The sequence below is a fragment of the Argopecten irradians genome, chromosome 11 (assembly GCF_041381155.1).
Source record: "Argopecten irradians isolate NY chromosome 11, Ai_NY, whole genome shotgun sequence".
NCBI lineage: Eukaryota > Metazoa > Mollusca > Bivalvia > Pectinida > Pectinidae > Argopecten > Argopecten irradians.
In genome coordinates this window covers 29,342,490-29,367,912 of record NC_091144.1, presented here as the reverse complement: position 1 = coordinate 29,367,912, position 25,423 = coordinate 29,342,490, and the positions used below count along the sequence as shown (strand labels likewise).

General features: G+C 32.3%; 2 protein-coding genes and 1 pseudogene across 2 annotated transcripts; 2 read left to right on the top strand and 1 right to left on the bottom strand.

Annotated features, from left to right (window-relative positions):
* Positions 1-671: 671 nt before the first annotated feature.
* Positions 672-2,184, top strand: LOC138334536 (toll-like receptor 8; annotated as a pseudogene).
* Positions 2,185-5,304: 3,120 nt separating this feature from the next.
* LOC138335238 (toll-like receptor 3) lies at positions 5,305-24,696 on the bottom strand. Its single transcript, XM_069284229.1, has 2 exons — positions 24,297-24,696; positions 5,305-7,702 (listed from the first exon to the last, which is right to left on the bottom strand). The coding sequence occupies exons 1-2, from the start codon at positions 24,427-24,429 to the stop codon at positions 5,697-5,699; spliced, it is 2,139 nt and encodes a 712-aa protein (XP_069140330.1). The 5' UTR covers positions 24,430-24,696; the 3' UTR covers positions 5,305-5,696.
* Positions 15,218-19,141, top strand: LOC138335237 (toll-like receptor 8). Its single transcript, XM_069284228.1, has 2 exons — positions 15,218-15,338; positions 16,126-19,141. Exons 1-2 carry the CDS (start codon positions 15,281-15,283, stop codon positions 18,540-18,542), a joined length of 2,475 nt encoding a protein of 824 aa, XP_069140329.1. The 5' UTR covers positions 15,218-15,280; the 3' UTR covers positions 18,543-19,141.
* Positions 24,697-25,423: the final 727 nt, after the last annotated feature.

The following is a 25,423-nucleotide window of genomic DNA, read 5'->3' as shown; positions in this document are numbered from 1 at the left end:
TAAGTCAAGATGTCAGAAGCTTACTTACAAATATATACATATATACATAAGAAATAAGAAAAAAAACGACTGACTAGTTATTTGAGCGCTTTCGCCCCATTCAATGGAGCTCTTCAAACAGTCTGAAGAGCTCCATTGAATTGGGCGAAAGCGCTCACCTTTTTCCTCAAATTTATTATTTAAGGATTAACTTGAATAGATTTTTTATGTTATGGAGATATAACACAAAAATCTGAGTGTACTCTAAATAAACCGCGAAGCGGTTTATGATGAGAGTACACTCAGATTTTTGTGTTATATCTCCATAACATAAAAAATCTATTCAAATTAATCCTTATAATTCAATTTACTAAAGATAATCTCTTCAACATTTAAAATTCATTTTGGGACTCTTTTGTCCCTGAAATTATTACGCCGTCATCTCAGCCAATGAGAAGCGACGTTTACAAACGGCGACGCCATTTTTTTCCTTTATGGGCTGATAAAGTAAATTTTTTAAGCCAATGGAAATGCTCGTGCAACATTGAATTATACTATATATATATAACTGACAATGGAGTTATCGACTTAGTTTCCAAATCATGATTTTCATCCTTTATATTTTAAATTGACGATGTTATTTTTTTCCCAGAAAGTCTCATTTATCTTCAACTAGCATACAGTGACGTATTATGGAGAATACACGACGTCACATAGCCAACGGTAATAATCTCCAAGTAGCTGATTTTAGTCATCCAAGCGGCTGCATTGTGTGTTCCAACGGACTCATCAAAGGACTTGTACACTTGCATGTCTTAAATATTTCAGGGTTTGACTGTTCAGAGCCACATCCTAACATGTTTTCGTTCTTTCCTAGTTTTATCGCAGCTTATAGCCAGTGAATGCAACTTTAGAGAGATCCTTGCTACTAACATTTCTTTGTTTAAAGGACTTAATAACCTTTCCTACCTGGACATATCTTTAAATGACATTGACAGACTACATATCGATATGCTACACGACCAGAGCACTTCTCTCAAAACTTTAATTCTTGCTTGAAATCACATGGATCGAATTCCTTATGACATACTTAAAAACTTAAATGAACTTGAGTGGCTTGATATGAGTAATAATCAGATATATACACTCAACGAATATGAATACTCCTTACTGGGGATGGAATTGGGATTGAATTCGGATAATTTTTCAAATTGTGTTATTTGGAAATCCCTTAGTGTGTAACTGTAATAATTTGGATTTCCTTTCCTGGATATCAACAACGGCAGTGGTGTATAAGAAAGATGAATTGGTGTGTTCTACCGCAGAAGGTAGACGAACGAAAATATTTGACTTCCTTGAATCATTTGACCAATTCAAGGACCATTGTGTTTCTCAGAGTTGGCTTATCATATCTGTCACTCTTACCGTAATTTGTTTTGTGTTGATCATCCTAGCAAGAGAGGCATGGCGACGTAGTGTGTGGTTACGAATTATGTGCCGTCATCCTGAAGAATCTTCTAAATATACTAACAGTATCTATATTTCTTATTGTAGCAAAGATTCCAGTTGGGTGAAAAATACATTAGCACCCTGGTTGGATGAGAAACAAATTGACTTTTGCTGTGATGATAAAACATTTATACCAGGCCGAGACATAGCTGATAACATCATGGACGCTATAGGCTCATCACGTCAAACTCTATTTGTTATCAGTTATGCTTTTTTAGAACGAGAATGGACAACATTTACTATGAAATTAACTTATGAATATTCATTTCGTGTTGGACGAGAAAATATGAATATATTTATTTTTACTGGATGATATTAAGAAAAGTGAATTTCCAAAACTTATTCGGCACTACTGGAAATCCATACATCCGTTACGATGGCCTAAAGAATGTAAAATCAATTTGGAAAGAACAGATTGTGCAAGGAACAAGTTTTGGGATGGATTGTCGAGGCGTATTCCTAGACGAAAATCGGATTTAAAGTCTCCACATGTGACAGAGACAATTTTATAATGTAGAAAAACATACATAAATGACTTTTTCATATCGTGTTCTGGAAAAAGATGTTAGTCGTGTGGTAAAACATTATTAGTGTCCTGGATGTAGGAGGAAGATTGCATTTTAGTGCGAGGATAAATGTTGTATATCTTGCTAATATGTTGGTGATAGCATCATGAAGCATATAGACATTTCTCGTCCAACTCTATATTTATCATAAAAAAAGTTGTGATTATTATTTTAAAATAAGAATGGTTGTTTCCCATCAAATGGACTAATCATTCAGCGTAGAAAGAAAGATACGCATATCATTATCTTGTGAGATCTTGTAAGATAAAAAGACAGATTTTCCCTGATTCCCTTTTTCATTTGATGAAAAGATAAGGACACAAATCTAGAAGAAATTCAAAGTAGAGAAAAACTTTTGGTCAAGCTTGTTAAAGCGAATTAAAAGTAGAAAATAAGAATATATTCTATGGGGCGCGTTATATTGTTGAATGATGGATGTCATCTTTGACGTACAATGGCATTTCATGGCGTGTATCTTTAGTGGTTGCCACATACTTCCGACTTAACACACGTGAAGCAATCTGCATGAAAAGTAGTCCCACTATTTGACCCGCCAGAAATGAAACGAATGTAATGAATTCAACACAAAGTACGAACATACATGTGTAATCGAGTTATGCATCTTAACTATGCAAAATCAAAATACTTACTTCCATAATGGTGCTGACATAATGGCGCAGAAAAAAACCACTAACGCACTATATAGCTAGTGCCATAATTTGTACATTTGCTTCCTACAAAGAACACGTTCAAATATCATAATAAAGTGCATTTATATGCCCCTAAAACATGCGCGCCGTGCTATTTCGAGTGACTTCATATTTATGTGTTCAGTTAACATTAACGGATGCGTAAACACTCATCAATTTCCACAGGCTGTAAGGTTACCCGTTATACATAGAAATTTCTGTACATCATGTTGATGTACGTCCACGAAATGTACGTAGGCACGATAGGTACAAACACACAAGACTCCCGGATGTATTGTGCCGTGTGCCTTACTATCATAAACAGTATCATTTTGTAATTATTCTTTAGAGATTTCCTAAGGATATGGAAATGTTCAGATGTCAAAGTGTGCCTTTGTTATCAAACCATCCTCTATATATTAAGATGATTAAGTTTGCAAATACATTTTATTGTATAGGCTTTGTGATAATATCAACTTTGTAATGTTCAATCAACGTACAGTATCAATAACAACCATTAACTAATTGTTTTGTATTTGTGGTGGGATTGAAATAATTCCTGAGGGGAAAAACAAATCTTTTAATAAATTGTGTTTCTTGTTAATTCATAACGCAAAACTGATATCTGATTCAATTAGGAAGGTTTAACAAAATATGTGGATGAATAAACATTTAAAAAATTAACGCAATAAGCCTAATAACGCTAAAAACGCAAGATGTACATATGTATTCCAGGATGATGTATATATACGTATGTTTCATATGGTCCAATGACTGTAGAAACAGAAAGCCTCATTTAATGGAAACAATCTAACATAACTCACCAGCTAGATATATAAGACATTTTCATAGACACGAAGACACGTTTGTTGTCTATGACATCATAAACCCAATATATATTGAGAATAATGCCTATAAGTTTAAATATGTCAACCAGGAACTAGGCATACCACGGAGCCGCCTGGCTGGCATGCCACATACAAAAAAAAACTTATTTATTTGGTTTTATTGTAAAGTTATTTCGTTATTAAAACGAAATACCATTTCGATAAAACAAAATACAAAAGGTGTGTGGCATGTCAGTCAGTTGGCTTTGTAGGATACATTTCCGTGATTTTATTAAGTACTTTCACAATAAAACATATTGAATTGTGGAACATTGATATCTTATCCAATATTTCAGTTTGGCCAATGACTGTGCCGGTTTTAAAATATCCCGCGATAACGTTCTGTATGTATAATATCATAATAGTTGACGTACAATTATTTTGGTCTTTGGAAAAATAACCACACAGATCTAACCAATAGAAATGAGTGTTATTGAATTACATTATTTAAAGATTTTTTCTTTTGAAAATAGAAATAGTACAGAAATATTGAAAGATCGCGATTGAAATACATTAGTGGAATTACATTATATTACATGTATATAAAGTAGCACATTGTAAAAAAATGTTATTGAACTCTCACAGTAATATTGAAAGATTGTGTTCATAGCGAAAATTAATGTATCGCGTATGATATTAAAGGAATTGCCTTGTATAATAACGTACATATATATAACATAGTGCTCGAAGAGAAATAAAACATGCCGTTTATATTAATATTCTTGTTGTCAATGGAATATGGGAGGTAACTCGTATTACCTTTAGTCTCATTTATTTTTCTTCAAAGCAACAAGGCCAGGGATTAAAAAATGAATTGTGTGTTATAAATAGTTTGAAAACACATGTTACAAATATGAGATTGTGAACTGAAACGTCTTATGAATGAAGTCAGTGTAACCAGAATAGGAATCAATGTAAGAATAAATAGATTTAGTTAATTCATAAGTAGAACACAGAAAAAAAATTAAATGTATATCAGATTTTACATTTATATTAATTATTATTAATTCATAACATATGGATATACATGGTACAGCGATAATACATTCTGAAGATATCATATCACCAAGAGTATAAAAACCTGCTTAGATAATGGCGCTTATTCAGAATGAAATGAATGATTATTTATGAACTTAGATCTTTTTTACATTTGAATTACGTTCAAATACTGTAACCGTATTAACACAGATATATGAAATACATAAAAAATGTAACATAAATGTCTGTTCAATTATTAGAAGCGATATCAATTCTGATGAAATATTATTTCCTTGTTATAAAGATATATTTGGTACATATTTAGACTTAAAGTCACCATTTTGTCTTAAAATCCGACTTGACAATCTCTCCCAAAACTTATTTTTGGCTCCAGTAAATTTGTCCAAAGTTGTGTTACTTTCATTTGGCCAATGTTGAGGACAGATGGTTGTCCAGTTGTTCCGGATAAATTTAGGAAATTCGCTCTTTTTTTATATCGTTAAACAAAATAAAAATATTCTTATTTTCTCGTCCAACACGGAATGAATATTCATAACTTAACCTCATGGTGAATAGTAGCCACGCGTCAGGAAATGCCACTGAAATATAATCACATTGGCCAGGTAAACAATACTTATCATGACACACAAAAAAATATAACATGACAAGGTCATTTATGTCTAAACTTTATCTGTATTATGAAATCGACTCTGTTACATGTGGGGATTTTAAATCCGATTTTCGTCTAAGAATACGCCTGGATAATCCTCCCCAAAATTTGTTCTAGCACCAGTCATTCTTTCCATATTGGTGTTACATTTCTGAGGCCATCGTAACGGTTGTATGACTCTCAAGCTGTTCCGAATAAGTTTTGGAAATTCGCTCTTAATGGCACCAAGTAAGATAGAGATGTTCATTTTTTCTCGTCGAACACGTAATGGATATTCATAAGTTAACCTCATAGTAAATGTTGTCCATTCTCGTTCTAATGAAGCATAGCTAACAACAAATACAGTTTGACGATGAGTCTATAGCGTCCATGATGCTATTAGCTATGTCTCGGCCTGGTATATCCTCACAAATTCAATTCATTTTTCATCATACCAGGGTGCTAATGTATCTCTCACCCAACTCCGATCTTCGTCGCAATATGAGATAACGATATCATTTGTGTATTTTGTAGCTTCCGTAGGATGACGGCACAACACTCGTAACCACACACTACGTCGCAATACCTCTCTTGTTAGAATACCAAGCATAAAGATTATACAGATTATAGTTACAGACACGATAAGCCATGTTATAGAAACACATTGATCTTTGAATTGATCGAAAGTTTCCAGTAACTCTGCTATCGGTATCTCAATTCCTTCTGAAGTCATACATAAAAGTTCTCGCTTTTTATATATCACATCAGTGGCTTCTACCCACGATAGGAAATCTAAATGTTCACAGGTACATACTAAAGGATTCCCATGTAAAACAATTTGGAAATCAATCGATTTAATTTTAAATTCATCAAGTAATGTATATTGGGAATAATTTAATGTACTTATGGAATTATTGCTAATATCAAGATTCTCTAATACTGTTAAATTATGTAATATCTCTGTAGGAATCTGGTCCATGTGATTTCCAGAAAGGTTTAGTTGTTTAAGAGTTTTCTTCTGGTCTGCTAACAGATGTTTATGTATGAAATGCAGGTTATTGGAGGAAAGGTCGATGATAGACAGATTATGAAGTCTTTTGAATAATGCGGGTGTGTTCTGACTAAGGACGCGTTCGATATTACACTGCCTAGCAGTTAGCCGAGAGAGAAGAGGCATTCCTGCAAACATATTTGGATGAACTTGTGAACAGTCGACTCCGGATATGTCTAATTCCTTTAAATGGACCAGACCTTTGACAAGTCCATATGAACATCTAAAATTCTTATTAGAATAACCTATCTTCAACACAGTCAGATTATTTTTGCTTATAGTCATATTAAATGTATATCCATTTAACGTATTGTCAGTAAAATCCACATACGTAAGATTGGTTGGTAAGAATACTGTTCTTTTTCTACTAAAGGTACTTCGTTTTCGAAAAATTCTCATCACAGTATGCCTTACTAGTAGGCGAGTCAATGAACGGAAAAGACCCATCGTTGTAAGTTGTTGTGGTAAATAGAACATATTTTCTGAAACATCTATTTCCTCAATGCATGTTTTAGTACTCCATGAGGTTATGGCATCTGTGCCTATTAATGCGATAGCATTACCAATCAGATGAAGTTTCTTTACACAAATTGTTCCCAGGTTAAACATATCAGATTTCCGTAGATCCTCGCCAGTAGTAAATTTATATCGAAATCCTCTGATTGAAAGTGAATCCATTGTTCTTTCTCTGACTCCGTAAAGTCCCCGAAGCGCATCATTGATAGACAAAGTGATTGCTAAAGTTCTCCATATTAATGTGGTAAGATTTCTAAATGGAGCAAATGTGTTTGTTTCGATCTTTCGGAAAGGTGCTGTGATACTTAGTACTTTTATATTTGATCTTTCGAGACCGTCAAATGAATTGTTTAACAACGACACGGTGCCTTTGCCTTGGAAGTATAGGTATAAGTGTTGTAAACATGTTTGGTTAAAAAACTCGTTTCCAAACACAAATCCTTCAAAAATGTCCAAAATAAGGAATTCAAGATTTGAAATGGATGATAAAGCCTGTCCTGGATATGCTTTACTAATATGGAAGTTGTTCCTATCAATTCTTAATTTCTTTAGTTTGTTCAGAGTTTCGAAGACATTCATGTCCATGGATAACTGTTCTAATTTGTTGTCAGTGAGATCAAGGTACTCAATATTAGGGACGTTATCGAATGCTCTGGACGTGATTCTCACCAGGTTTTTTTTTCGAAGATACAATTTGGATAACAGTGGAAGATACGGAAATGAATCCCGTTCATGAGAAGTAAAATAGTTGTTACTTAGATCCAAAACTGTCGTATTTGTCGGTAAATCCTTAGGTACAACGAGCAGACGACATCCGGAACATATCACGTTGGTCTCTCCTGGCATTTCAAGGGTGTTGCAGCATACCGGAAATCCATCTGTAATAATTAACGAACATTAAGTCAAGATGTCAGAAGCTTACTTGCAAATATATACATGTATATAAGAAATAAAAACAAAAACGACTAACTAGTTATTTGAGCGCTTTCGCCCCATTTAAGGGAGCTCTTCAAACAGTCTGAAGAGCTCCATTGAATTGGGCGAAAGCGCTCACCTTTTTCCTCAAATTTATTATACGTATATATATATAACTGACAATGGAACGTTATCGACTAGTTTCCAAATCATAACATTGTTACATCCTTTATATTTTAAATTGACGATGTTTTGTACATCAATGATTTTAACATTGATCATTTCAAACACAATTCGGAAAAATAAAAAAATAAATGTTTTACACCCAATATAATAATTTATTACCTTAACAATAGATGTTAAATAGCGTGAGTATATTTTTTAATCAATATCTATTTAAAGAAATCCTATTTGACACTATTAAAACAATACCATTCTATCTATTATTTCTTATGTTTTCGACTCACTCCAAAGTCCGTACCATATTCAGCCTTTTCACTGCATGGGAGAAACGTTAACATATCGAATAGTAAAGGCTTAATAAATCAGAGTCGTGTTATTATGGCAGAGACTAAACAGCGGAGCCAATGTTATACAATGAGTACAGGAATGGCTCCAAAAACAATGGTATATTATACCCTGTGTCGATCCTATATACAATAGCCAATGTTATACAATGAGTACAGGAATGGCTCCAAAAACAATGGTATATTATACCCTGTGTCGATCCTATATACAATAGCTGTATAATACTGAATACAAAAACTATATACACTTATCGCATATGTTGGTTACATCTGAAATGTTTCATACGAAGAGAATCAATAATAAATATTTTATATCGCAAAGAACAGAAAGAAAACAAAATGTTTTTATTGTTATAAATGATAAATTATTAGATATATCTTTTTTATGCAAACTATTATTCTATTTTGCGATATAAGCAGCAGTAGAATTCGGATGAAATAATAGATACAAATGCACATACTGTAGCAGTACAGCTGTATCACAAAAATGAATACTTACCAGTTATTATTATAAGTATTATTATTACTTAACACTAACACGATCATTACGTGGGCCATTTTATGTGTTTATATACCTAGCGGTAGGTCTGGTGCCCGAGTCGACACACATGATTGCGGTTGTACAAAGGAGAGGAAGTCGAACTAGACTAGCAAAAGGGTAATACGAATTTGATACGGTATGTTTGAACATAGACCTGTCTAAAATACACATAACAAACTTCTATATTTTAAAGATCAAATTAAATGCATGCAGATACGTTCATCGACCGATTCACGTGGCAAATGATATCTAATTCTGACAGCTTTCCAACCACAACAAGTGTCATCTATGATATTATACTATTTCTAATTCATCAAATAATAAACTGAAAAAAAAGTTCTTTTTTTGTTTTGTTGTAAAACATCAACGGATAAAAATTTAAGTCCTCCATTGGTATTTTAAAGCTCATACTTCTAAATAATTTCATCCTGAAAAATGCCGAATCAATTTGTTTTTTTTTAAATAGGACAAAGATGAATTAAACCATATTAGTTGTATTTCTGACGGCAAACAAATTTCTTCAAAATCAAAACCAATGCAAGAGCAGATAACGCTTTAATATGGAAAAACATAATAGATGACCTGCATTTTCTTATTTAACGAAATGCTTAGAGTATACTTATTCCATGGATGTTAGTGAGTAAAGTGGAAATATGAATATGTCAATCAATCTGATGGCTTCATCCATTGAACTGAAAAAGATATGTTGTGCATTAAATGTGAAGGTAATGAAAGCAGATAATATTCCGCTTCATCTATTATTAATACTATTTCTAATTCTTCATGTATCATCCAATATTACTACATACATACAGATTTAAGTCGGTGTCAATTGTCAATAAAAATGCATTACAATACTGAGACAATACAAAGATACATCTTGGAACTTTAAACTTACGTACGAATATAATTGAAGACTTTGAACCCGATTACGTACAGGAACATTCAAATATAACTTCTGAATTCCTCAATTTTGCATACCATTGAATTTATGTATTTCGCGGGCCAAAAGTTATAACGAAAATCTCGAAGCAGTTTCCAGATAAAATGCGAATTCTACAAACTGCATCTATTTTAAATCGATTGTGTAAAAAGTTCTATAACATATACAAATATTTTACGATTTTCCGGATGAAAGCGCCCGAGGGAACTTAGTGTAAATGTAATCGGATAGGTGATCCCTCACCTTTTCATGTTCGTGCCGGGGATCGAACCCTGGTCGATTAGGTGAAAGACAAGTGACCTAACTATACCACCCGATCATTTTAACATTTCAAGATCAAAATCGCGTAATCAAATCGCCGTTAAGGATCCACTGTATATGACCTATCGAAATTGTTAGATTGAAAATACGTTGGTGTAGAATAAACAATATTCAATGTCCCTAATAAGATCGAAATATTGAGTCATTGCCGAACAAAACTATACCTTAATCTGTAAGAATATTTAGTGTAAATTTAGACATCTCGAAATAAAAGAAATCAAACGGAAATAAATTTAGCTTGAAGAGCTATTCAGAACATTGTTTTAAAACTATTCCAGTCACTGGTTCTATATATGTCAATACCAAATTAATTTCAAAATGTTAAACACATCGTCTCAAATGTCCCTTTTATTGTTCCCGTTTGTCGTACCTATTGTTAAAGATTAAATACTTTTCTTATATTGCCGATTCATTTCAAAGTTCGTACTATATTCAGCCTTTTCACTGCATGGGACAGACGTAAACATATCGAACAGTAAAGGCTAAATATTTCCGAGTCGAATCGTTATGACAGAGACTAAACAAGGAAGCCAATGTTAGACAATGAGTACAATAATGGCTCCAAAACCAATGGTACATTATACACTGTGTCGTACTTATTGTTAAAGATTAAATCATTCGTTCCACAGCTAACGTTACACAAATTTTAAAAGCTTCCTGGTAGACATAATAACATGACTGACGTAAAGCTCCTACTTGCGTTATATATACTACTGCAGACCTTCCTTCCTTCGGGTAATTGAGCATTTATTGTTGTAAATTAACACGGAAGTATGTCTTATCTTAGACCTTTTCTATAGTGCGTTTAGTCGAACAGAACACACAGGAAAAACCAGCAGCTAAATTCAAAACACAATTTAGTAACATTTACAATAATATAGAGATAGTTTATAAAACTATAAAGTATTTGGTGGTTGTACAAGACAAAGACTAATATCTGTATGTATGAGTATTAACTAAATCGAAGTAATAATGAATGAATTGGAATATTTTCTGCCTTACATCCACATTAAATGTATAACATTACTATTCCAGCTTTATGGATGAGGCCATAAGATTGACGTTCATATTTCACTTTACTCGCCTCCATGAAACGAGTATACTCTCACTATTTCGTTTAAATTTGAAAATGCACGTCACATATTGCATTGGTATTAATTTTGAAGAAACGTGTTTGCCATACAACCATTATGGTTTAAGTTTATCTTTGTACTAAAAAAAATATATTTACATTCATACATTGATCCGGCATTTTTCGGAATAAAAAAAAATAAGAAATATGAGCTATCTGAAATATCAATGGAGGACTTACATTTCCGTCGTTAATGTATTATAATAAAAACAAGTTTTGTTCAGTTTATATGAGATTATGACGTCAATATTTTGATGAACTAATAATAGTACGATAGTATTGTTTTAGTGGCTTAAACGAGTGCGTTTCAAAATCCAAACATGTTCAAGTCTTTACTTATTATCCGTGTATGATAAGGCAGATTTTTACACGATGTCGATTGGTTGAGGTTACACTTTTCAGCTCTGTTAAATTCTTTGAGAACATTTAACTTTGCCTTTAGATATCCTCCTTCATGAAACTTTCGAGACGAGTTTCATTAAAAAATCAAATAAAATGAACACAAATATAAGAGACTTGAATCATATTATTACATGTCTCCCTTCATGAAACTTTCGAGACGAGTTTCATTAAAAAATCAAATAAAATGAACACAAATACAAGAAACTTAAATCATATTATTACATGTCCCCCTTCATGAAACTTTCGAGACGAGTTTCATTAAAACATCAAATAAAATGAACACAAATATAAGAGACTTGAATCATATTATTACATGTCTCCCTTCATGAAACTTTCGAGACGAGTTTCATTAAAAAATCAAATAAAATGAACACAAATATAAGAGACTTGAATCATATTATTACATGTCTCCCTTCATGAAACTTTCGAGACGAGTTTCATTAAAAAATCAAATAAAATGAATACAAATACAAGAAACGTGAATCATATTATTACATGCCCCCCTTCATGAAACTTTCGAGACGAGTTTCATTAAAAAATCAAATAAAATGAACACAAATATAAGAGACTTGAATCATATTATTACATGTCTCCCTTCATGAAACTTTCGAGACGAGTTTCATTAAAAAATCAAATAAAATGAACACAAATATAAGAGACTTGAATCATATTATTACATGTCTCCCTTCATGAAACTTTCGAGACGAGTTTCATTAAAAAATCAAATAAAATGAACACAAATATAAGAGACCTGAATCATATTATTACATGTCTCCCTTCATGAAACTTTCGAGACGAGTTTCATTAAAAAATCAAATAAAATGAACACAAATATAAGAGACTTGAATCATATTATTACATGTCTCCCTTCATGAAACTTTCGAGACGAGTTTCATTAAAAAATCAAATAAAATGAACACAAATATAAGAGACTTGAATCATATTATTACATGTCTCCCTTCATGAAACTTTCGAGACGAGTTTCATTAAAAAATCATATAAAATGAACACAAATATAAGAGACTTGAATCATATTATTACATGTCCCCCTTCATGAAACTTTCGAGACGAAATTCATTAAAAAATCATATAAAATGAACACAAATACAAGAAACTTGAATCATATTATTACATGTCTCTCTTCATGAAACTTTCGAGACGAGTTTCATTAAAAAATCAAATAAAATGAACACAAATACAAGAAACTTGAATCATATTATTACATGTCTCCCTTCATGAAACTTTCGAGACGAGTTTCATTAAAAAATCATATAAAATGAACACAAATACAAGAAACTTAAATCATATTATTACATGTCTCCCTTCATGAAACTTTCGAGACGAGTTTCATTAAAAATCAAATATATAAAATGAACACAAATACAAGAGAACTTGAATCATATTATTACATGTCTCCCTTCATGAAACTTTCGAGACGAGTTTCATTAAAACATCAAATAAAATGAACACAAATATAAGAGACTTGAATCATATTATTACATGTCTCCCTTCATGAAACTTTCGAGACGAGTTTCATTAAAAATCAAATAAAATGAACACAAATATAAGAGACTTGAATCATATTATTACATGTCTCTCTTCATGAAACTTTCGAGACGAGTTTCATTAAAAAATCAAATAAAATGAACACAAATACAAGAAACTTGAATCATATTATTACATGTCTCCCTTCATGAAACTTTCGAGACGAGTTTCATTAAAAAATCATATAAAATGAACACAAATATAAGAGACTTGAATCATATTATTACATGTCTCCCTTCATGAAACTTTCGAGACGAGTTTCATTAAAAAATCATATAAAATGAACACAAATATAAGAGACTTGAATCATATTATTACATGTCCCCCTTCATGAAACTTTCGAGACGAGTTTCATTAAAAAATCATATAAAATGAACACAAATACAAGAAACTTGAATCATATTATTACATGTCTCCCTTCATGAAACTTTCGAGACGAGTTTCATTAAAAAATCATATAAAATGAACACAAATACAAGAAACTTAAATCATATTATTACATGTCTCCCTTCATGAAACTTTCGAGACGAGTTTCATTAAAACATCAAATAAAATGAACACAAATATAAGAGACTTGAATCATATTATTACATGTCTCCCTTCATGAAACTTTCGAGACGAGTTTCATTAAAACATCAAATAAAATGAACACAAATATAAGAGACTTGAATCATATTATTACATGTCTCTCTTCATGAAACTTTCGAGACGAGTTTCATTAAAAAATCAAATAAAATGAACACAAATACAAGAAACTTGAATCATATTATTACATGTCTCCCTTCATGAAACTTTCGAGACGAGTTTCATTAAAAAATCATATAAAATGAACACAAATATAAGAGACTTGAATCATATTATTACATGTCTCCCTTCATGAAACTTTCGAGACGAGTTTCATTAAAAAATCATATAAAATGAACACAAATATAAGAGACTTGAATCATATTATTACATGTCTCCCTTCATGAAACTTTCGAGACGAGTTTCATTAAAAAATCATATAAAATGAACACAAATATAAGAGACTTGAATCATATTATTACATGTCTCCCTTCATGAAACTTTCGAGACGAGTTTCATTAAAAAATCAAATAAAATGAACACAAATATAAGAGACTTGAATCATATTATTACATGTCTCCCTTCATGAAACTTTCGAGACGAGTTTCATTAAAAAATCAAATAAAATGAACACAAATATAAGAGACTTGAATCATATTATTACATGTCTCCCTTCATGAAACTTTCGAGACGAGTTTCATTAAAAAATCATATAAAATGAACACAAATACAAGAAACTTGAATCATATTATTACATGTCTCCCTTCATGAAACTTTCGAGACGAGTTTCATTAAAAAAATCATATAAAATGAACACAAATATAAGAGACTTGTATCACATTACTACAAGAATATATTTTTGAAGAATCTCACATCGAAATGTATTGCAAAAATCCAGAGTCGGTTTTGGGTAAGATAAGCAAAGCGTATCTAAGAAAAAAAAAGAAACTTTTTATGTCTACATCGGTATCAGAGTCAATTTTACAAAAATAAAAAGTGTATTCCATTTGCCTTGATGTTGGAAAGTCTCGGAAACACGATGATTAAACTTTATCACTGGTATAACTAACTCCGAATTAGTTATGTTTAAACGTAAACTGGTTTTTTAAAGTATTTAATTGTAGCAGAAACGTTATGCTTCATCATATAGAAGAAAGTCAGCTAGAACGTGTAGTTTCTACTGTCATGTTATTTGCAGTATTAATTTTGCATTTTTGGTCGTAAGGGGAATATATTGACTTTAAATTTGTGCTTTTTATTGTTTCAATTTTGCTATATTGTAACAAATGACTTTAAAATCATGATAACGCTTATTGCGGTTTTAAAAATGCCAGAATTAATAACAGTTAAGACTTGAATAGGTCGATAAACGTATTTGCATGAATTAAATTTGATCTTAAAAATATAGAAGTTTGCTATGTGTATTTTTATAGACAGGTCTATGTTTAAACACACCGTATCAAATTCGTATTACCCTTTTGTTAGTCCAATTCCTTCCTGGTACAAACAAAATAATGTGTGTCGACTCCGGTACCAGACCTACCTCTAGGTATATAGACAAGTAAAATGGCCGACGTAATGGTCGTGTTTGTGTTATATACATTATGGATCGTCCTTCCCTCTGGTAAGTATTCATTTATTATGACAAAACTGTACTGCAACAGTATGTGTATTTGTATCTATCATTTCTTCCGAATTCTACTGCTGCTAATACCGCAAAGTAGAATTATAGTTTGCATCAAAAAGGAAAATGTCTAATGATTTATCATTTATAACGATTAAAAACTAAATTACCTCCGTCATTATTTTACTATCTCTTCTTTTGAGATATAAAATCTCTATAATGGATTGTCTTCGTATATTTCAGATGTTATCAACATATTCAATAAGTGTATATCGTACTTAGTCTTTGTATTCAGTATTATTCAGTGCTATAATGACACGACTCGGAAATATTTAGCCTTTACTGTTCGATATGTTTACGTCTGTCCCATGCAGTGAAAAGGCTGAATATAGTACGAACTTTGAAATGAATCGGCAATATAAGAAAAATGGATGGAATGGTATTGCGATGATAGTGTCAATTAACATTTCTTTAAACAAATATTATTTAAAAGATGTACTCATGCTATTTAACATCTGTTGTTTAGGCAATAGATAAATATATTAGGGTGGAAATTTTTTTTATTTTTTAGTTTTTTTTTTCCGAATTTTGTTTTAAATTATCAATGTTAACATTAATGATGTACAAAACTTCGTCAAAATAAAAAAAAAATGTTTATGATCTGGAAACTAGTCGATAACTTTATATTGTAAGTTATGTATATATATCTTTATAAGTACATTTGTGGTATCTTAACTTTATGTCCGTTAGTTAATATCGCACTAAATATTATTTTGTAACCATTCAGATGCACTTCCAGTTTGCTGTGACATCGTTGAAATGTCTCGAGAGACCCACGTGATATGTTCCGGATGTCGTCTGCTCGTTGTACCTAAGGATTTACCATCAAATACAACAGTTTTGGATCTAAGTAACAACTATTTTGCTTCCCTACAACGGGATTCGTTTCCGGATCTTCCACTGTTAAAGACAATGTATCTTCAAAGAAACAAACTAGTAAGGATCACGTCCGGAGCATTCGATAACGTCCAGAATATTGAGGAACTTGATCTCACCGATAACACATTAGAAGAAGTTTCGATAGATACGAATGTCTTCGAAACTCTGAAAAAGTTGAAGTCTTTAAACATTCAAAGAAATAACTTCCATATCAGTAAAGGATATCCAGGACAGGCCTTGTCAACCATTTCAACTCTTGAATTTCTTGCTATAGATATTTTCGAAGGATTCATGTTTGGAAAAAGGTTTTGGAATCAAACAAATTTGCTGAAGTTATATCTCTCATTTAGAGGTAAGGGTGGCATCGCGTTGTTGAATACATCATTTGACGGTGTCCAAAGATCAAATATAAAAGAACTCTATATGAGAGCCCCATTTCGGAAAATAGAAAATAACTTTCTCTCTCCGTTTGTGCATCTCACGACATTGATAATGATAAACAAAAGTCACAAATTCAGTATCCATGATGCCCTTTATGTACTTTACGGAATACGAGAAAGAACAATGGATTTACTGATTATGAGGGGATTCCGATATCAATTCACAACTGGTGAGGAACTCGGGAAATCAGATATGTTTAACCTTGGGACCATTTGTGTTAGGACACTTCACTTGACCGATAATGCTATTTCTATCATGGGTACAGATGCTGTGACTGCATGGACAACTAAGACATGCATCGAGGATTTAGATTTGTCAGAGAACATGTTCTACTTACCTCAATCGTTTACTCTGCTTGCGCTCTTCCGTTCATTAATCTATTTTCGAGCGACACATACGCAGATAAGAGTAGACAGAAATCGAAGGTCTTTTAATAATGAACAAATATTTTACCTTCCCAGAAATTTGACATTGTTTGATATAAGTTACAACGCACTATCTGGACCATCACTTAATATAACTATAGCAAATAATAATCTGAATGTTTTGGATATAGGCTATTCCAGCAAGACTCCGAAATGTTCATATGCTGTTATCAAAGGACTGGTCCATTTAAAGGAATTAGATATATCCGGAGTCGACTGTTCAGAAGTTCATCCAAATATGTTTTTGGAAATGCCTAATCTGTTTCGACTTACTGCAAGGAAATGCAATATCGAACACGTCCTTCGTCAGAACACACCCGCAATATTCAAGGAACTTTATAATCTGTCTTCCGTCGATGTTTCTTCAAATAACCTTTATATCTTAAACAGTCAACTGTTCGCAGATCAAACAAATTCTCTCAAATATTTGAACCTTTCTGAAAACCATATGGATCAAATTCCTACGCAGGTATTATACAATTTAAGTGTGTTGGAGAATCTTGACGTTAGCAATAATTTTATTACTACATTAAATTATTCCCAATACTCATTACTTGAGGAAATGAAAAACAAATCGAAAAAATTTCAAATTTTTTTACATGGGAATCCGTTAGTATGTAAATGTAAAAATTTAGATTTCCTCTCGTGGGTAGAAGCCACTAATGTGATATACAAAAAGCGAGAACTTTTATGTATGACTTCAGACGGAATTCAGGTACCGATAGTAGAATTACTAGAAACTTTCGATATATTCAAAGATCATTGTGTTTCTCAAACCTGGCTTATCGTTTCTGTTACCTTAACCGTATTTTTCTTTGTGTTTGGTATCCTAACAAGGGAGGCATGGCGACGTAGTGTGTGGTTACGAGTTATGTGCCGTCATCCTGAAGATTCTTCTAAATATACTAACAGTATCTATATTTCTTATTGTAGCAAAGATTCCAGTTGGGTGAAAAATACATTAGCACCCTGGTTGGATGAGAAACAAATTAAATTTTGCTGTGATGATAAAACATTTATACCAGGCCGAGACATAGCTGATAACATTATGGACGCTATAGACTCATCACGTCAAACTCTATTTGTTATCAGTTATGCCTTTTTAGAACGAGAATGGACAACATTTACTATGAAATTAACTTATGAATATTCATTTCGTGTTGGACGAGAAAATATGAATATATTTATTTTACTGGATGATATTAAGAAAAGTGAATTTCCAAAACTTATTCGGCACTACTGGAAATCCATACATCCGTTACGATGGCCTAAAGAATGTAAAATCAATTTGGAAAGAACGGATTGTGCAAGGAACAAGTTTTGGGATGGATTGTCGAGACGTATTCTTAGACGAAAATCGGATTTAAAGTCTCCACATGTGACAGAGACAATTTTATAATGTAGAAAAACATACATAAATGACCTTTTCATATCGTGTTCTGGAAAAGATGTTAGTCGTGTGGTAAAACATTATTAGTGTCCTGGTTGGAGGAGGAAGATTGCATTTTAGTGCGAGGATAAATGTTGTATATCTTGCTCATATGTTGGTGATAACATCATGAAGCATATAGACATTTCTCGTCCAACTCTATATTTATGATAAAAAAAGTTGTGTTTATTTTAAAACTAAGAATGGTTGTTTCCCATCAAATGGACTAATCATTCAGCGTAGAAAGAAAGATACGCATATCATTATCTTGTAAGATCTTGTAAGATAAAAAGACAGATTTTCCCTGATTTCCTTTTTCATTTGATGAAAAGATAAGGACGCAAATCTAGAAGAAATTCAAAGTAGAGAAAACTTTTGGTCAAGCTTGTTAAAGCGAATTAAAAGTAGAAAATAACGTACTAATCTCGAGACAAGTAAGGACACTGATTAGGGCTTGTTCGACTATATAGGGATTGGATTGCGCTTGTATGTTAACCATGCTTGTATGGAGCAGTTCCTCTAAGAATATATTTTATGGGGCGCGTTCTATTGTTAAATGATGGATGTCATCTTTGACGTACAATGGCATTTCATGACGTGTATCTTTAGTGGTTGCCACATACTTCCGACTAAACACACGTGAAGCAATCTGCATGAAAAGTAGTCCCACTATTTGACCCGCCAGAAATGAAACGAATGTAATGAATTCAACAAAAGTACCAACTTACATGTGTAATCGAGTTATGCATCTTAACTATGCAAAATCAAAATACTTACCTCCATAATGATGCTGACATAATGGCGCAGAAAAAAACCACTTACGCACTATATAGCTAGTGCCATAATTTGTACAGATTGCTTCCTACAAAGAACACGTTCAAATATCATAATAAAGTGCATTTAAATGCCCCTAAAACATTCGCGCCGTGCTATTTCGAGTGACTTCATATTTATGTCTTCAGTTAACATTAACGGATGCGTAAACACTAATCAATGTCCACAGGCTGTAAGGTTACCCGTTACTTAGAGAAATCTCTGTACATCATGTTGATGTACGTCAACGAAATGTACGTAGGCACGACAGGTACAAACACATAGGTCTCTCGGATGTATTGTTCTGTGTGCCTTACAGAACTATCATAAACATTATCATTTTGTAATTATTCTTCAGAGATTTTCTAAGGATATGGATATGTTCAGATGTCAAAGTGTGCCTGTGCTATCAAACCATCCTCTATATATTAAGATGATTATTTCTACAAATACATTTTATTGTAAAGGCTTTGTGATAATATCAACTTTGTAATGTACAGCCAACGTACGGTATCAGTAGCAATTATCAACTAACTGTTTTGTATTTGTGGTGGGATTGAAATAATTCCGGAGGAAAAAACCAATCTTTTAATAAATTGTGTTTCTTGTTTATTCATAACGCAAAACTGTTATCTGATTCAATAAGGAAGATTTAAAAAACTATTTGGATGAATAAACATTAAAAAAATTAACGCAATAGCCCTAATATCGCTAAAACGCAAGATTATTCCAGGACGATGTATCTATGTTGCTATGGTCCAATAACAGTAGAAACAGAAAGTTTCATTTAATGGAAACAATTTAACATAACTCACCAGTTATATATATACTCCCGAGTATCCACCTGTTACCGATTCATCGTCCAGTTTTAATGCATCGTGTTTCGTATTGCTTTAATAAGTAAGCATGGCTGTTTCACATGGGTATCGAACTCAAAATAACTTTTGTTACTGCTGTCTTGTTCTGAAAATCGGTCTGTGTGTTATATTTATCAAACGCAATAGGGTGCAACCTCAGTGTTAAAATATGCTCTCCCCCTCTGGTAGAAATCCAACATCATTCCATGCCAACAAGTTAAGTTTAGTTTAAGTGGGCGATGATATGAAGAGGGATACTACGTTTACTTTGTTTTCGAAAATGTTTAAACAGTATTCTGAATATCTTTTAGGTTTTAGACAAAAATGGAAAGACATTTTCGTAGACACGAAGACACGTTTGTTGTCTATGACATCATAAACCCAATATATATTGAGAATAATGCCTATAAGTTTAAATATGTCAACCAGGAACAGGCATACCACGGAGCCGCCTGGATGGCATGCCACATACTTATTTTATTTGGTTTTATCGAAAAGTTATTTCGTTTCACAATAAAACAAATTGAATTGTGGAATATTGATATTTTATCCAATATTTCAGTTTGGCCAATGACTGTGCCGGTTTTAAAATATCCCGCGAAAACGTTCTGTATGTACAATATCATAATAATTGACGTACAATTATTTTGGTCTATGGAAAACTAACCACACAGATCTAACCAAAAGAAATGAGTGTTATTGAATTACATTATTTAAAGATTTTTTCTTTTGAAAATAGAAATAGTACAGAAATATTGAAAGATCGCGTTTGAAATACATTAGTGGAATTACATTATATGAGATGTATATAAAGTAACACATTGTGAAAAATTGTTATTGAACTCTCACAGTAACATTGACAGATTGTGTTCATAGCAAAAATTAATGTATCGCGTATGAAACGCATTGCCTTGTATAATAAAGTACATGTATATAACATAGTGCTCGAGGAGAAATAAAACATGCCGTTTATATTCATATTTTTGTTGTCAATGGAAAATGGGAGGTAACTCGTATTACCTTTAGTCCCATTTATTTTTCTTCAAAACAACAAGGCCAGGGATTAAAAAATGAATTGTGTGTTGCATTATTTATATATAGTTTGAAAACATTTGTTACAAAATATGAGACTGTGGACTGAAACGTCTTATGGATGAAGTCAGTGTAACCAGAATAGGGATCAATGTAAGAATAAATAGATTTAGCTAATTCATAAGTAGAACGCAGAAAAAAAAATTAAATGTATTTCAGATTTTACATTTATATTGATTATTATTAATTCATAACATATGGATATACATGGTACAGCGATAATACATTCTGAAGATATCACATCACCAAGAGTATAAAAACCTGCTTAGATAATGACGCTTATTCAGAATGAAATGATCTTAGATCTTTTTTACATTTGAATTACGTTCAAATACTGTAACCGTATTAACACAGATAAATGAAATACATAATAAAAATGTAACATCAATGTCTGTTCAATTATTAGAAGCGTTATCAATTCTGATGAAATATTGTTTCCTTGTTATAAAGATGTATTTGGTACATATTTAGACTTAAAGTCACCATTTCGTCTTAAAATCCGACTTAATGCCACTGAAATATAATCACATTGGCCAGGAAAACAATACTTATCATGACACAAAAAATTAATTTCTTTCTTCTCTAGTCATTGCACTTTTGTTTAACCATACAATTAAATTGTTTTCACAATATAATATGACAAGGTCATTTATATATAAACTTTTTTCTGCATTATGAAATCGACTCTGTTACATGTGGGGATTTTAAATCCGATTTTCGTCTAAGAATAAGCCTGGACAATCCTCCCCAAAATTTGTTCTAGCACCAGTCATTCTTTCCATATTGGTGTTACATTCCTGAGGCCATCGTAACGGTTGTATGACTGTCAAGCTGTTCCGAATAAGTTTTGGGAATTCGCTCTTCTTAATGGCACCAAGTAAGATAAAGATATTCATTTTTTCTCGTCCAACACGTAATGAATATTCATAAGCTAACCTCATAGTAAATGTTGTCCACTCTCGTTCTAATGAAGCATAGCTAACAACAAATACAATTTGACTTAATGAGTCTATAGCGTCCATGATGTTATCAGCTATGTCTCGCCCTGGTATATCCTCACAAATTCAATTCGTTTTTCATCATACCAGGGTGCTAATGTATCTCTCACCCAACTCCGATCTTCGTCGCAATATGAGATAACGATATCATTTGTGTATTTCGTAGCTTCCGTAGGATGACGGCACAACACTCGTAACCACACACTACGTCGCCATACCTCTCTTGTTAGAATACAAAGCATAAAGATTATAAAGATTATAGTAACAGAAACGATAAGCCATGTTTCAGAAACACATTGATCTTTGAATTGATCGAAATTTTCTAGTAATTCGGTACCTCAATTCCTTGTGAAGTCATACATAAAAGTTCCGCTTTTTGTATATCACATCAGTGGCTTCTACCCACGATAGGAAATCTAAATGTTCACAGTTACACAATAAAGGATTCCCATGTAAAACAATTTGGAAATCGTTCGATTTGATTTTCATTTCATCAAGTAATGTATATTGGGAATAATTTAATGTACTTATGGAATTATTGCTAATATCAAGATTATCTAATACTGTTAAATTATGTAATATCTCTGTAGGAATCCGGTTCATGTGATTTCCATAAAGGTTTAGTTGTTTGAGAGTTTTCTCCTGGTCTGCTAACAGATGTTTATGTATAAAATACGGGATACTTGAGGAAAGATCGATGATAGACAGATTCTGAAGTCTTTTGAATAATGTCTTGCAGTTAGTCGAGACATATAAGGGATTTATGCAAACATATTTGGATTTACTTCTGAAAAGTTGACTCTGGGCATTTCAAATTCCTTTAAATGGACCAGTCCTTTGACAACACCATATGAACATCTAAATATTCTTTTTAGAATAACCTTCTTCAACACAGTCAGATTATTTTTGCTTATAGTCATATTAAATGTATATCCATTTAACGTATTGTCAGTAAAATCCACCTACGTAAGATTGGTTGGTAAGAAAACTGTTCTTTTTCTACTAAAGATACTTCGTTTTCGAAAAATGTTCATCACAGTATGCCTTACTAGCTGGCGAGTCAGTGAACCGAAATAACCCATCGTAGTAAGTGGTTGTGGTAAATAGAACATATTTTCTGAAACATCTAGTTCCATAATTCATGATTTAGTTTTCCATGTGGTAATGACATCTGTGCCTATTGTTGAGATATCATTATCGATCAGACGAAGTTTCTTGACACAAATTGTTCCGAGGTTATATATAATGTATGAATTTTGCAAATACATTTGGTTCAAAAATTCGTTTCCAAACACAAATTCTTCAAAAATATCTATAGTAAGAAATTCAAGATTTGGAATAGATGACAAAGCTTGTTCTGGATTTACTTTACCGATATGGAAGTTGTTTCTTTGAATTCGGAATGTCCTTAACCTTTCAGAGATTCGAAGCTATTCACATCTACTGATTATTGTTCTATTTTGTTGTCTGTGAGATCAAGTTCCTCAATATTAGGGACGTTATCGAATGCTCCGGACGTGATCCTAAATATTTTGTTGTTTTGAAGATACAATATCGTTAATAGTGGAAGATCAGGAAATCAACCTCGTTCGAGAGATGTTAAATTGTTGTTACTGAGATCCACAACTGTGGTATATATTTGCGGGTAAATCCTTAGGTACAAGAAGCAGACGACATCCGGAGCAGACCACTGACTTGTCCCTTGATAGTTTGATGTCTTACAGCAAGCCGGAAGTGAAGCTAGAAGTAACTAGGATTATGGGTGATTACATTTATATCATTGCTTTATTAATAGTTAATAATACACATACACAAGTAAAAATGAATAAAAGCTCAGTTGTTCGAAAATGCAAGGGGTGTTCAAATAATAGAACCGATAGCGAAATATTTATAAGATAGAATAATAAACTGTCTACCGGGTTATGATATTACCTCAACAATAAATATGACTACTTACTACTTACCTGGATTTTGCCATACACAAGTCAAGAAAACACAGGTTATGGTGACGAATTCTTTGATATCACTTCTGCGCTGTAATAAATGAATTAAAGATGGCAGGCAAACCAACTGCGTAATACGACTATTCTGTATCATTTAACTTCAAAAAGCCCATCTGACAAATACACTCCTATCTAAGTGACACTTATGATCTCATATGTCTTTAAATGAGGCAATAAATCTAAGCAGAGGACCTTTTAACGTTTTATTAGGTTGAGCCCATGAAGTGTTGTGTTCATAGTGCATAGCAAATAAAGGTATAAATACTCCGAGTGGAAGGTGTGCATTAAGACGTTTAGTCCACAATCATTAATGTATTATGTATCCTTTATAATGATTTCTGCACGTTGTTACATTTTGATTTGTGATATTTCTTAAACTATTTTTGAGAGTTGCTTTCTGCACTGATGATATCCGGCAAAAACATAGACAAATTCTGAGTTATTATGTTTTATTTTTCTTAATCACAAGTAGAAAATCACGATAAAATATTATTGACGCGCTCAATAATATCGCTCCTATGTAAATGCTAGCATCCCTATAATTTACAAATTGCAATTACGCCTCGTGACGTCACAGCGAAAACAAAATTGGTATTTTCTAGGTATATTTTAACATTTGTTTTCAGAAACTAGGCTGTGTTTATTTTTGAAGATATAAAAAGCTTAATTTGCGTTGCAGTCGCGGCAAGCCTCAGGTTTTACAACATTTTATGATCCTCAGATAGACTATCCCTATCCTTCATATCCAGATATAAAGAGTCTTATAATATTTATATAACACTTGTTGATTAACACCACTGAGGGTATAATTGTCAAAAATATCATATTTATTTATACATTTTGTATAAATATTGGTGTAATCAGATTATGCAATAAACAATTATATGATATTATTACTCCGATAAACATGATATCTACAAACTAATTTAACCTGGTCTTTGTTATATATGTTCCCAATTTTAAAATATTTGTTTTTCATTTGTATTTTTATAATTTCCATGCACAATATTGAGAGTCATTTAGAGACGTATCATCACTAGTTTGTCTGAAGCACAGACTTATTCAAAAAATAACTTGAAACTCGTTTA

Bases quoted from the DNA above. Each gene is read 5' to 3' on its own strand.
- LOC138335237 (XM_069284228.1), top strand. From the start codon at position 15,281: ATGGCCGACGTAATGGTCGTGTTTGTGTTATATACATTATGGATCGTC. The intron at 15,339-16,125 runs GTAAGTATTCAT...GTAACCATTCAG, and splicing joins ATGGATCGTCCTTCCCTCTG to ATGCACTTCCAGTTTGCTGT.
- LOC138335238 (XM_069284229.1), bottom strand. From the start codon at position 24,429: ATGATACAGAATAGTCGTATTACGCAGTTGGTTTGCCTGCCATCTTTA. The intron at 7,703-24,296 runs GTAAGTAGTAAG...TAATTATTACAG, and splicing joins TTGTGTATGGCAAAATCCAG to ATGGATTTCCGGTATGCTGC.